The sequence below is a fragment of the Pagrus pagrus genome (genome assembly GCF_965226575.1).
Source record: "Pagrus pagrus genome assembly, chromosome: 3".
NCBI lineage: Eukaryota > Metazoa > Chordata > Actinopteri > Spariformes > Sparidae > Pagrus > Pagrus pagrus.
Genome location: NC_140187.1, coordinates 19637610 through 19652331, shown reverse-complemented (window position 1 = coordinate 19652331; position 14722 = coordinate 19637610). Strand labels below are relative to the sequence as shown.

The 14722-nt window shown below is 39.5% G+C and overlaps 2 protein-coding genes across 2 annotated transcripts; both read left to right on the top strand.

The window, feature by feature from the left end:
• Positions 1-4380: 4380 nt before the first annotated feature.
• Positions 4381-6051, top strand: LOC311254368 (G-protein coupled receptor 84-like). Its single transcript, XM_084348094.1, has one exon. The coding sequence runs from the start codon at positions 4558-4560 to the stop codon at positions 5788-5790; it is 1233 nt and encodes a 410-aa protein (XP_084204220.1). The 5' UTR covers positions 4381-4557; the 3' UTR covers positions 5791-6051.
• Positions 6052-10304: 4253 nt separating this feature from the next.
• LOC311254860 (G-protein coupled receptor 84-like) lies at positions 10305-11565 on the top strand (the record flags this gene model as incomplete). Its single annotated transcript, XM_084348860.1, has 1 exon — positions 10305-11565. The coding sequence occupies exon 1, from the start codon at positions 10333-10335 to the stop codon at positions 11563-11565; it is 1233 nt and encodes a 410-aa protein (XP_084204986.1). The 5' UTR covers positions 10305-10332.
• Between the last annotated feature and the right edge of the window lie 3157 nt (positions 11566-14722).

Sequence of the window (14722 nt, the reverse complement as noted above, 5' to 3'; positions counted from 1 at the left end):
CAAGGTCTTTAAAATATGCTGAGTAACCGGGTCTGATTTCTGAAGAGACATTGCTGTTGAGTTTTCAAATGTTTGGTTTTTTTCGTTTTTTTGGCAAGTGCCATCTAGTTCTGTTATATTCGAGAGGAGACAGACATCTCTACGTCTGATATCTCCCAAACTCTGCAAATCACACCAAAACAATTTAGATGGATAAACAGTCCAACAGGTACATGGAGAAATTAAACTGGTCTTTATATTCACATAGTCCCCATATAATATTTTGATGAAATAATGTAGTCCAACTTGCCATCCTCTCCCTCCTCCTCCACGGCCCTCAGCACCCCCCTGTGGATCCAGCAGCAGCTGCTCTTCCTGACACCCCGTCCCCAGCACCAAGTTCAGGAGAGTCAGAGGGAGAGAAAGCCAAGGAGCTTCTCTACTGCTCTCTGTGCAAAGTAGCTGTTAATTCCCTGCCACAACTGGAGGCATATAAAAAAGGTAACTTCAACACAGCTTTGTCAGAGTGCACAGATACTCATGCACACACTAGAGAGAAAAGAGCACAACAAACAACAGCATTAAGCATTATGCACTCTCAGAAGCAACTTCAGACACCCTGAGGCATGAGGAAAAGGCCAATTAGAAGAAATTCTGCATTTGCTCTGCATTTGAAGTTTGAAAACTAAAGCAAGTGCGTTAGTGCCACTTAGTGGTAAGGTTAAAAACTACATGGTTTGACTGGGTGCAGATGATTAAAACCTAACCTCTTATCAGCTATGTTAAATACTGTTGCATTCAGTTAATGTAATAACAGTAATACTCCCATCTCATCCTGATTTGTTTCACAATAGTCCAGGAGGATTTAGGCAGATACAGCGGCATCTGGCTGAAACTTTCTAGGCAATAAAATAATATAATAAATATGTTTTAATTTGTGTAGAATCACCAGAAACTAATAAATGTAGCGTTTTTGTCACCTAAGATTGAGCAGAAGGAGCGGCTCCTCTTCCACGAAGTCCACCATGTTGCACCAACAAGTGCCTGCAGTAGCCCACAAGGGACAAAACCAAACAATGGCAGTCTGAAAATATTTTGTTGCTTTATAGGGAAGAAAATAAAAATCAAAAACAAAAAATACTTCTATAACTATTACTCATAAAATAATAATGAAGTAAATTAGAAAACAATTAGAAAAGTCAAATAAGTAAGTAAAGTCATGTACAGACATACTGTATATACTGTACATACATATACACAGACTACCTATAAAGATGCATATACATGCCATCTGTGCATACCCGCAAGTTAACTATTTAATACATGCATGGAAGTTATATACTTCTTTATGTCTCTTTTTACTTCTTAAACAAATAAAAATCATGACAACAGCTTCTTTTCAATAAATGTTATTCTAAAGGAGGTACGTAAATGACCACTGCATCGGACACATGCATCAATGGTGTGAAAACTGATTCAAGAATAACTTTTAAATCCCTCCTCTGCAGCCTCTCCACTACATGCCACTAAATCCTACAGACTGGACTGGTCATCCATGTTGGCTTAAAAGCTAATGTTCTGTGAATTAGTCACTATTCTTCCTTGACTTTCTTAGAGCAACTTCCTGAAACTCAGTCCTCTGCGTTGCTGCAGCGGTGGCAGCTACTGTTACATTGACAGGGAGAACCAGAAACTGTCATGACAGCTTGTGAAACATTAAAGGGAAGATTTAGAAAATGGAAACTGTAGCAATACTTTAAGCACTCCTGCTAAACTTTCTTGTTAACTGCAATAAAATGAAAATGTCCACAAATGTATGAAATGTTATGTTGGAGAAGTGTGTTGAAACTGTAAATGTAGATTATCAAAAAAATGAGAAAAAGTTCATGTTGGGGCTTCCTAATTGTAAAATTAAAACAAAATTATATATAAAATCATTAAACATCTGGCTGAGAGACAACAGATAAGGCTGAAGTCTTTACTTTATTTAATTTTTTTACTGGACAAGTGGACCAGTTTGGTGATGATGATGAAGTTGATGTTGTTCCAAGTTTCTACCCATTTATATGTTGTTTCATTGACAAAGAAAGGCATAGACGAATCCGGCGATTAATTTGTGTGTTTTGTTATCGTAATAATATCAATTAATCCATTAAAATCATAATACTTTTGATGAACTTCTGGCTAACATCTTAGTCCTGTACATGCCCAGGGAATGAATACAGTCTCCGATATGGGGCACTGTTAATGAAGTAATTGCTTGTGTTTTTCACATTTATATTTTTTCCAAATTTAAAGTTTTCCACTACTTTTGAAGCAGCTGACAACTGCGCAGGTTCTTTTTGATTTCATAGACACCATGGTCAAAACTGTTGATGAAGGTTCTAAGTCATCAAGGTCATGGTTAATCTAGGTGCTGTATCGAAGGCAACTGGACTTGATCTCTTGTACTGCGTCATACTGCATGGTCAAAACTAAATGCACATAGAAAGTAAATGTAAAAGCTGAAGATTTTTCACTTCATTCAAACACGCAGGTATTGGAAAATTGTTAATGCTGACCAAAATAAACTCAACTGAAATATTGTAGGGAGGTGCCACTGCAGTATTAGTGACTTTCTTGATTCTGGTATATAATGACGTTTTGCTATAATTTAGGAAACTTCGATATCTGTAAAATAATCTCTTGTGTTGTTTACTTCAGTGTGGTTTGTTGTAGTTTGTTGACCAATTTGATTCCTGTTACACGACAGAATGATGATGAACCAAACCAACCAAACAAACAGAGGACCTCCTCTGCTGCTACAGTCCTTCAGTTGTCGGCTACCACTACTTTGCTGTGCTGTGGGGATGTGCTTTGACCATCTTAGGTAGAGTGGGGAACCTGATGACCATTCTAGCCTTCGCGTGAGTAATGTTTAAAATATTTTAAAATCACTGTGATTTTTGACATACAGAACAATAAGTAATAAGTTACTAAACACATAACATACACTAAAGTATACGTGCATTTTCAAACTACTCATGATCAGAAGCTGATTAAAGTCTTACAGGTTGGTGCGCTGAGCAAACAAGCATTAAGACATGAAAATGAAAACTGCAGTGTCTGTAGAGGCAACTTAGAAAAAAGAGGATGCCCATGAAAATTACACAGTAACAGGAAGCCTGGCTATTGGCAAACAAAGACTACAGCAGATAAGGACATATGCTACAGATCAACGACTGGTGGAAGTCATCAACTTAAAGGTGAGAAATTTAACACTGTACATTTTTGTTTGTTTGAACACTTTTGTTGGCCAAAGTCATTACATTCAAACTGACAAGAGGATGAAGAGCTGGATGCTGGTCTGCCATCGTTTGGGTTTTGAACTGTCAGCTAAAACAAGCAAAGACATCACTGTGGCCTGTTAGGACATGACATGGGTATTCTAGACTAAACTTTGAATCAATTTGTAAAATATGATGTAATTGAAATTGTGAGCACATTATGCTAATGGTAACATCTGGCTGAGAGACAACAGATAAGGCGGAAGTCTTTACTTTATTTAATTTTTTTACTGGACAAGTGGACCAGTTTGGTGATGATGATGAAGCTGATGTTGTTCCAAGTTTCTCCTCATTTATATATTTTTTCATTGACAATGAAAGGTACAGACGAATCAGGTGATTGATCTCTGTGTTCTGCCATCTAATAGAGTCTGCCATTTCTGCAGTGGCAAGTTGTAGTGACTCAACATCTGCTGCTGCCCGCTGACAGTAACAGCAGCATGAGTAGTTAGACTGATGATGTTAGACTGTTGTCAATACTCCAGTTACTGATGAAGTTAACGTATATGGATGGTGATCCTAACATTAATACGATTGTATATATAAGTCATTAGTTACAACAGTAGCAAAAATAGATAATGGAGAAATACAGAAATGACCATCCCCCACATTTCAAGGAAAGAAGAACTGTGTAATATAGCTACGTTAATGTACGAGCTATCTATCATATTTAATCAAGAGCTGCATCTCATCATTAGAGACCAGTTACGTTAGTAAAAAACAAAAAATATTAATTAATGTTTTTTCCGACAGGTATTCAAGTTTATTTCATTGATCACCTGGTGATGAGCAACACAATGCCAACTACAGGTACTCATGTAGGGCCAAAATACTGTAGTAATAACAATTAATCACAAGATGCATCTAAGTCATAATGGCTTGTATATTTAGCATTAATTTCTTTTCTCCACTACTTTGAAGCAGCTGAGAACTGCACAGGTTCTGTCTGATTTCATAGACATCATGGTCAAAACTAAATGCACATAGAAAGTAAATGTAAAGGATGAATATTTTTCACTTCATTCAAACATGCAGGTATTGTAAAATTGTTAATGCCGAACAAAATAAACTGAACTGAAATATCGTAGTGAGGTGCCACTGCAGTGGTAGTGACTTTTTGGATTCTGGTACATAATGACGTTTTGCTATAATTTAGGGAAACTGGATATCTGTAAAATGATCTCTTATGTTGTTTCTTTCAGTGTGGTTTGTTGTAGTTTGTTGACCAATTCGCTTCCTGTTAGTCGACAGAATGATGAACCAAACCAACCAAACAGAGGACGACCTCTTCTCCTGCCACAGTCCTTCAGTCGTCGGCTACCGTTACTTTGCTGTGCTGTGGGGATGTGCTGTGACCATCATAGGCACACCAGGCAACCTGATGACCATTCTAGCCTTCGTCGTAGATCCTCATCTGAGGACACGCTTCAATGTGCTCATCGTCAACCTGGCTGTAGTTGATCTCCTGTACTGCACCATAGTGCAGCCCATCTCAGTTGACTCCTATCTACACCTCGAATGGCGCACTGGTCTGGTGTGGTGCAGAATCTTGGGCCTGCTCTTCTTCCTCTTCAACTCCGTCTCCATAATCACCCTCTGCCTGATAGCAGGTAGCAGATATCTCATGGTCACAAAGAGGGCTGTGTTTGACCGTGTCTTTTCTGACCTTGGTGTTTCTTTGCTCATCATGTTAGCGTGGGCACTAGGCCTGGCCAGCCTTGGCCCACTATGGCCTGGTCACAAGTTTGACCCAACGTTGTGTGTTTGCACCATCCACCGGAAGACGTACTATCCCTACCCTTACATCCTGCTCTTTTTCTACTTTTTTGTCGGTCTGGGATGTGTTGGTACATTCTACCTCCTCATTTACAGACATGTCCTGATTGCATCACAAGCTCTACTTCGCTATAGGTTCAGCCGCCGATCCTCCAGGAAGAAACCAGCTTCTTCAACAAAAGACACCAATGATAGTGGAGTGGAGAGCAGTATGGCCAACGCATGTAGCTGTGAGATGAGCAGCCAGGCAGAACTAGCCCCAACTATAGATGAGATCAATTGTGAAAAGTCCTCTCAGTCTCCTCACAGCTCTGCCAAGGCCAAATCAGCAACCAAGTCTCCCCCTGATATCATCACTACATCCCCTTCGCCCACACATGCTCCAACAAATGCAGCCTCCTCGTCCCACTGCACAGCCTCTGGAGATGATAAGGAAATGAAGCTTGTGACACGCATGTGTTTAGCTGTTTTCCTGGGTTTTGTGTTCTGCTTTGTCCCCTACTTGTTGATCAACATAGTTGACCAACGTAACCGTGCCCCACGGGTTCTGCACATGTTCTGCCTAAACCTCACCTGGCTCAACAGCTGCATCAACCCTGTGCTCTATGCTGTCATGAACAGACAGTTTCGACAGGCCTACCACGTGCTGCTCACCAGAGCTGCTGTACCGTTCACCTGCCTGTGGAACTTAAAGAGACAGTTCTGCTAAAATCATGCTTATTTTTCCATTTTTCCACTTAACCACCAAGATTATGTCATTGTTAGTTGCCGATTTTTGAAGTTATGGGCTGTAGAGATGTCACTCTTCTCACAAACTAGATACAGTAGCACTTTGCTTGTGGCACTCAAAGCACCAGAAAAATAATTTGGAAAACTCAGAAATCATTACCTGGTTACTCTAGATAATTTGCAGACCTTGTTGTGGGCAGTTTCATGTAGAAACTATTTTCTTACAGGATCACAGTGCAGAGGGAAAGTTGCATCTACTAATGGATGAAAAGCTAGCTAACGGAACAGCTCAGCAGAGGAGGACATTATTAATGTTTACATCAGCGCTTTCACAAGCACACAAGTTTAGCGCATCAACTCAAGTCTCTCGTCCATCAGCAGATGCACTTTTCTTTCTTCGTGGTTATATGATTCCTGGGTGTAGTGTAGTAGAAAGAAATAGTTCCTACATGAAACTGCTCACAACAAGATCTTTAAAATATGCTGAGTAACCGGGTCTGATTTCTGAAGAGACATTGCTGTTGAGTTTTCAAATGTTTTTTTTTTTTTGTTTTTTTGGCAAGTGCCATCTAGTTCTGTTATATTCGACTGGAGACAGACATCTCTACGTCTGATATCTCCCAAACTCTTCAAATCACACCAAAACATTTTTGATGGATAAACAGTCCAACAGGTACATGGATAAATTAAACTGGCCTTTCTGTTCATATAGTCCCCATATAATATTTTGATGAAATAATGTAGTCCAACTTGCCATCCTCTCCCTCCTCCTCCACGGCCCTCAGCACCCCCCTGTGGATCCAGCAGTGGCTGTTCTTCCTGACACCCCGTCCCCAGCACCAAGTTCAGGAGAGTCAGAGGGAGAGAAAGCCAAGGAGCTTCTCTACTGCTCTCTGTACAAAGTAGCTGATAATTTCCTGTCACAGCTGGAGGCATATACAAAAGGTAACTTCAACACAGCTTTGTCAGAGTGCACAGATACTCATGCACACACTAGAGAGAAAAGAGCTCAACAAACAACAGCATTGAGCATTATGCACTCTTAGAAGCAACTTCAGACATCCTGAGGCATGAGGAAAAGGCCCATTAGGAGAAATTCTGCATTTGAAGTTTGAAAACTGAAGCAGGTGCGTTAGTGCCACTTAATGGTAAGGTTAAAAACTACATGGTTTGACTGGGTGCAGATGATTGTAACTAACCTCTTACAAGCTATGTTAAATATTTTTGCACTCAGTTAATGTAATAACAGTAATACTCCCATCACATCCTGATATGTTTCACAATAGTCCAGGAGGATTTAGGCAGATACAGGGGCATCTGGCTGAAACTTTCTGGGCAATAAAATAATATAATAAATATGTTTTAATTTGTGTAGAATCACCAGAAACTAATAAATGTAGCGTTTTTGTCACCTAAGATTGAGCAGAAGGAGCGGCTCCTCTTCCACGAAGTCCACCATGTTGCACCAACAAGTGCCTGCAGTAGCCCACAAGGGACAAAACCAAACAATGGTATTCTGAAAATATTTCTTTGCTTTATAGGGAAGAAATAAAAATCAAAAACAAAAAAGTACTTTTATTACTACTATTACTCATAAAGTGATAATGAAGTAAATTAGAAAACAATTAGGAAAGTAAAATAAGTTAGTAAAGTCATGTACAGACATACTGTATATACTGTACATACATATACACAGACTACCTATAAAGATGCATATACATGCCATCTGTGCATACCCGCAAGTTAACTATTTAATACATGCACGGAAGTTATATACTTCTTTATGTCTCTTTTTACTTCTTAAACAAATAAAAATCATGACAACAGCTTCTTTTCAATAAATGTTATTCTAAAGGAGGTACGTAGATGACCACTGCATCGGACACATGCATCAATGGTGTGAAAACTGATTCAAGAATAACTTTTAAATCCCTCCTCTGCAGCCTCTCCACTACATGCCACTAAATCCTACAGACTGGACTAGTCATCCATGTTGGCTTAAAAGCTAATGTTCTGTGACTAAGTCACTATTCTTCCTTGACTTTCTTAGAGGAACTTCCTTAAACTCAGTCCTCCGCGTTGCTGCAGCGGTGGCAGCTGCAGCCTCCTCCAATCAGCTGGCACTATGTCCTCCTGGCCCGACCTCCCACCCTCATCTCCATCACCACCTCCTACAGGGAACACCCCTCAGCCTGCTGAGGCCCGCTCCTGGTCCCATCCGCACCACACATGGAATGATCCTGTTCATCCCTTACTGATGGCGAGAGAAAGAGGACGAATCAGGAAGAAGCACACTGTGAAGTGGATGTCTGCAACCTTGTGCCGTCAAGAACCAAATCAGTTTCAATGTGATAAAAACAGTGAGCAAAATAAAAATGACTCTCCATGTTGTACACTGTGGTTGTAGACCACTACTGTTGACAGGGAGAACTAGAAACTGTCATGACAGCTTGTGAAACATTAAAGGGAAGATTTAGAAAACGGAAACTGTAGCAATACTTTAAGCACTCCTGCTAAACTTTCTTGTTAACTGCAATAAAATGAAAATGTCCGCAAATGTATGAAATGTTATGTTGGAGAAGTGTGTTGAAACTGTAAATGTAGATTATCAACAAAAAAAAAGAGAGAAAAAGTTCATGTTGGGGCTTCCTAATTGTAAAATTAAAACAAAATTATAAATAAAATCATTAAACTGACTTTATGGTTGTAAGCAATGTTGATTGGTGATTTTTATTTTCTTTCTTTTTCAAATGTAATGAGATATGACAACAATAAATTATAAATGTAACTGGTTGTACGAGTAGTTTAGTAATGTGATGATGTGAAAACAAAGTGTGCGAAATGTGAGGAATGTTTAAAATATTTAAAATCACTTTGTGTTTTGACAAATAGAACAATAAGTAATAAGTTACTAAACACATAACATACACTTAAGTATACGTGCATTTTCAAACTACTCATGATCAGAAGCTGATTAAGGTCTTACAGGTTGGTGCGCTGAGCAAACAAGCATTAAGACATGAAAATGAAAGCTGCAGTGTCTGTAGAGGCAACTTAGAAAAAAGAGGATGCCCATGAAAATTACACGGTAACAGGAAGCCTGGCTATTGGCAAACAAAGATTACAGCAGATAAGGACATATGCTACAGATCAACGACTGGTGGAAGTCATCAAATAGAAGGTGAGAAATTTAGCACTGTACATTTTTGTTTGTTTGAACACTTTTGTTGGCCAAAGTGATTAAATTCAAATTGACAGAGGATGAAAAGCTGGATGCTGGTCTGCCATCGTTTGGGTTTTGAACTGTCAGCTTAAACAAGCAAAGACATCACTGTGGCCTGTTAGGACATGATGTGGGTATTCTAGACTAAACTATGAATCAATTTGTAAAATCTGATGTAACCGAAATTGTGAGCAGCATTATGCTAATGAAAACATCTGGCTGAGAGACAACAGATAAGGCTGAAGTCTTTACTTTATTTAATTTTTTTACTGGACAAGTGGACCAGTTTGGTGATGATGATGAAGCTGATGTTGTTCCAAGTTTCTCCTCATTTATATATTTTTTCATTGACAATGAAAGGTACAGACGAATCAGGTGATTTTTCTCTGTGTTCTGCCATCTAATAGAGTGTGCCTTTTCTGCAGTGGCAAGTTGTAGTGACTCAATATCTGCTGCTGCCCGCTGACAGTAACAGCAGCATGAGTAGTTAGACTGATGATGTCAGACTGTTGTCAATACTCCAGTTACTGATGAAGTTAACGTATATGGATGGTGATCTTAACATTAATACGATTTTATATATTAGTCATTAGTTACAACAGTAGCCAAATTAGATAATGGAGAAATACAGAAACGAACATCCCCCACATTTCAAGGAAAGAAGAACTGTGTAATATAGTTACGTTAATGTACGAGCTATCTACCATATTTAATCAAGAGCTGCATCTCATTATTAGAGACCAGTTACGTTAGTAAAAAACAAAAAATATGAATTAATGTTTTTTCTGACAGGTATTCAAGTTTATTTCATTCATCACCTGGTGATGAGCAACACAATGCCAACTACAGGCACTCATGTAGGGCCAAAATACTATAGTAATAACATTAATTAATCATACGATACATCTAAGTCATAATGGTTTGTATATTTTGCATTAATTTCTTTTCTCCACTACTTTTGAAGCAGCTGAGAACTGCACAGGTTCTTTCTGATTTCATAGACATCACGGTCAAAACTAAATGCACATAGAAAGTAAATGTAAAGGATGACATTTTTTCACTTCATTCAAACATGCAGGTATTGTAAAATTGTTAATGCTGACCAAAATAAACTTAATTGAAATATCGTAGGGAGATGTCACTGCAGTGATTGTGACTGTTTTGATTCTGGTTTATAATGACGTTTCGCTATAATTTAGGGAACTTGGATATCTGTAAAATAATCTCTTATGTTGTTCCCTTCAGTGTGGTTTGTTGTAGTTTGTTGACCAATTTGATTCCTATTTATTAGTCGACAGAATGATGATGAACCACACCAACCAAACAGAGGATGACCTCTCCTGCCACAGTCCTTCAGTCGTCGGCTACCGTTACTTTGCTGTGCTGTGGGGATGTGCTGTGACCATCATAGGTACACCAGGCAACCTGATGACCATTCTAGCCTTCGTCATAGATCCTCATCTGAGGACACGCTTCAATGTGCTCATCGTTAACCTGGCTCTAGTTGATCTCCTGTACTGCACCATACTGCAGCCCATCTCAGTTGACTCCTATCTACACCTCAGATGGCGCACTGGTCTGGTGTGGTGCAGCATCTTCACCCTGCTCTTCTTCCTCTTCAACTGTGTCTCCATTATCACCCTCTGCCTGATAGCAGGCAGCAGATATCTTATGGTAGCAAAGAGGGCTGTTTTTGACCGTGTCTACTCTGACCTTGGTCTTTCTTTACTCATTGTGTCAGCATGGGCACTAGGCCTGTCCAGCCTTGGCCCACTATGGCCTGGTTACGAGTTTGACCCAAAGTTGTGTGTTTGCACCATTGAGCGGAAAACATACTATCCCTACCCTTACATCCTGCTCATTTTCTACTTTTTTGTCGGTCTAGGATGTGTTGGCACATTCTACCTCCTCATCTACAGACATGTCCGGATTGCATCACAAGCTCTACTCCGCTATAGGTTCAGCCGCCGGTCCTCCAGGAAGAAACCAGCTTCTTCAACACAAGGAACAGACGACAGTGGCGTTGAGAGCAGTATGGCCAACACATGTAGCTGTGAGATGAGCAGCCAGCCAGAACTAGCCCCAACTCCAGATGAGATCAATTGTGAAAAGTCCTCTCGGTCTACTCACAGCTCTACCATGACCGAATCAGCAACCAAGTCTCCCCCTGACATCATCACAATATCCTCTTCACCCACACCTGCTCCAACAAATGCAGCCTCCTCGCCCCACTGCACAGCCTCAGGAGATGATAACGAGATGAAGCATGTTACACGCATGTGTTTAGCTGTTTTCCTGGGTTTTGTGTTCTGCTTTGTACCCTTCTTGTTGATCAACATAGTTGACCAACGTAACCGTGCCCCACGGGTTCTGCACATGTTCTGCCTAAACCTCACCTGGCTCAACAGCTGCATCAACCCTGTGCTCTATGCTGTCATGAACAGACAGTTTAGACAGGCCTACCACGTGCTGCTCACCAGAGCTGCTGCACCGTTCACCTGCCTGTGGAACTTAAAGAGACAGTTCTGCTAAAATCAAAAGTGCATATTTTTCCATTTTTCCACTTAACCACCAAGATTATGTCATTGTGAGTTGCCGATTTTTGAAGTTATGGGCTGTATAGATGTCACTCTTCTCACAAACTAGGTACAGTAGCACTTTGCTTGTGGCACTCAAAGCACCAGAAAAATCATTTGGAAAACTCAGAAATCATTACCTGGTTACTCTAGGTAATTTGCAGACCTTGTTGTGGGCAGTTTCATATAGAAACTATTTTCTTTCGGGATCACAGCGCAGAGGGAAAGTTGCATCTACTAATGGATGAAAAGCTAGCTAACCTTTTTTTTTATGGAAACAGAAACTGTACCAAATAGAAAACACCTGCTAACATTTCTTGTTAATTGTACAAAGAAGGAAATGTCTACAAATGTACAGTATGAGTTCTTATTTAGGAGAAGTGTGCTGAAACATTTAAAAAAAAGAGAGAGAAAAGGTACATGTTGGGGCTTTCTAATTGTTGAAACCAAAATATATACAACATCATTAAACTGAGTTTATGGTTGCAAGCAATGTTGGTTGGTGATTTTTTTTTCCAAATGTAATGGGATATGACAACAATTATGTTATATTACAAACTATAAATGTAATGGTTGTGTGAGTAGTTTGGTAATGTGATAATGTTAGTACAAAGTTTAAACAATGTCAGTAATGTTTTAAATATTTCAAATCAATCTGTGTTTGGATATACAATGCAGTATATATATAAGTGACTAAGGCTGGGTTGTACCAACAAGGATCCATTTAATCTATGATTAGTTCTAATCACAGTTTAGTAAAACTAGGTTTAAAATGATTAAATCCAGATTTAAAATTAAGCAGAGCTCTTCACATTGTTTGCTAGTTGCTAAAACATTAGCTCAACTGTTACAACATGCTGGTGTTACATCATGTTAAGATACTGCTGGTGAAAACCCAACATTTCGTTATTTTGCTACTTCATAATGCAAGCTTTTAAATGACAAAATGACATAGGACTTTTACTCTGAAGAATTTAAAGGAAATTAAATGTGTATTTTACCAAACGAATGGAGCTTTGTTAGTTCAGATTCTTTGATAATGCAGCATGCTTACAGCCACTCCTCCGACTGCTAGTCACAGCCATGGACCAGCCTGCTGCTCTTTGATGTCTTCTACTCAAGACTGACAAGGTCTGACACACTAGACGTAGACCCAAATGCACAACTTGAGACAGTTCATGTTTCCAAAAAGAAACAGTCTCTACTGAAAATATGTTGAGTATACAGGAGATCAGTAAGCAAAGCAAAAATGCACAAAAAAGGATCAGGCAGAGGCAAAAGTCAGGTACAAAAAACAGGGTCAAAAACACTGAGGCCCTGCACACGTACATGGGTATTCCTTAAGTGTTTTCAACCCGTTTTGGCCTTCCATACACACATAAACGGCATTTCAGGTCACTGAAAACAGAGCTTTTGGAAAACAGCCAGGGTGAAGACATTCAGAAATGCCATTTTCAATGTTTTTGTGTAGACAGGTTTTTTGGCTTGTCTCCTTTGTTTGGCAGGGTTCTGATTGGCCAGCGTGGCCTTACAGTAGAGGCAGAGGTGGACAGAGTACACAACTTCACTACTTGAGTAAAAGTACAGATACTCCTTGTCAAATATTACTCCAATACAAGTAAAAGTAGCTTAGTCAAAATATTACTTAAGTAAAAGTACTAAAGTATTTGTTTAAAAAATTACTTAAGTAAAAGTATTTTAAAAATATCTCAGGAAATACAGGAAAGGAAAGTAGCTTAATGTCATTATACAATACACTGATGCGATTCTGCTACAGACAGTTTATAGCTCAAAAATAAGCAAATAAAGGCAAGAAGCCTCAGAACACAGACTCAGCTGCATTCACCAACAAGTGAAATATATTGCAGACAGCTGCGGTCAGTTCAGTGTATTTTTGCATCTGACATCCATGCTTTCTCTACATAAAAAAGATGTAGATGTAGGCACTACAAGAACTGATATTGACATTTACAGATAAACAACTTATTGACTAGTTTACTTTACTTATATCATACATCACAGCCAAAAATGAGCCGGATAACCCACGTCAAAGACAGCCGCACCTCACTAACGCGTGCACACCCACTCTCTCTCTCTCTCTCTCTCTCTCTCTCACACACACACACACATGCGCGTGCGCGCACACACACACACACACACACTCTCTCTTTCACAAACATTAAGCTAGCTAACGTTAGTAGCTACTTTACATACCGCGACGTGCTTTTTCCGGTTGGAAGACGAGTCTTTGTAGTCTGTGATATAATTGGTCCGCGGTAAGCACAACCAACATTTAAACTGAAACGAATCAGTTTTTGTGACAAAAATCTCAAACATGGGTTTGAGATAAGGCCACGGGTGCTCATGACGTAGTACAGGTACGGCAATACGGCTAAGACAAACCATACGCGAATCAGCAGAAACAGTTTATTTTCTCTGAATTTTGCAAAAAAAAATCATCAGCTGACGTAAGATCAAAAGTAGCGAGTAACGAGAGCATCAATAGAAATGTAGTGGAGTAAAAAGTACAATATTTGTCCTTCAAATGTAGTGGAGTGAAAGTAAAAGTATCCCCCCAAAATAATACTCAAGTAAAGTACAGATACTCAAAAACTGTACTTAAGTACAGTACTTAAGTAAATTTACTTCGTTACTGTCCACCACTGAGTAGAGGTTATGTCACCACCTATTCCTTTGGCGTGCGCTTGACAGCCTGCGTTTGCATTTTTTCACGTGGACAGTTTTGTTTTAAATACCGTTGGTGTGGATGGAAATTTATTTTTAAACTGGAGGAGGAAAAAAATGTGTTTTTAAAAATACCTGTATATGTGTGGACTTGGCCTAACAAGGCTATCACTGGGAGAAATGCCAGAATGCTTGCTACAAAAGGTGAAGATGAACTGGCAGAGAAGACAGGGAGCACGCAGACAAGGGAGGTGGGGATAATGAGACAGGTAAAAGACATCAAGAAAAGGGGGTGAAACAAGTGCCCTTTAGTTAAAGGCACACCTTGAAGCAGGTAGCCCTGTTGTAAATCCCAGCTGGGCTGATGTGCCGAGTCAAACTGTGTCAAGCCAAGGTAGCACATGTGGAAAAGCCCTATTAGTTAACTA

Excerpts from the sequence above, each read along its gene's own strand:
- LOC311254368 (XM_084348094.1), top strand. The coding sequence starts at position 4,558 with ATGATGAACCAAACCAACCAAACAGAGGACGACCTCTTCTCCTGCCAC.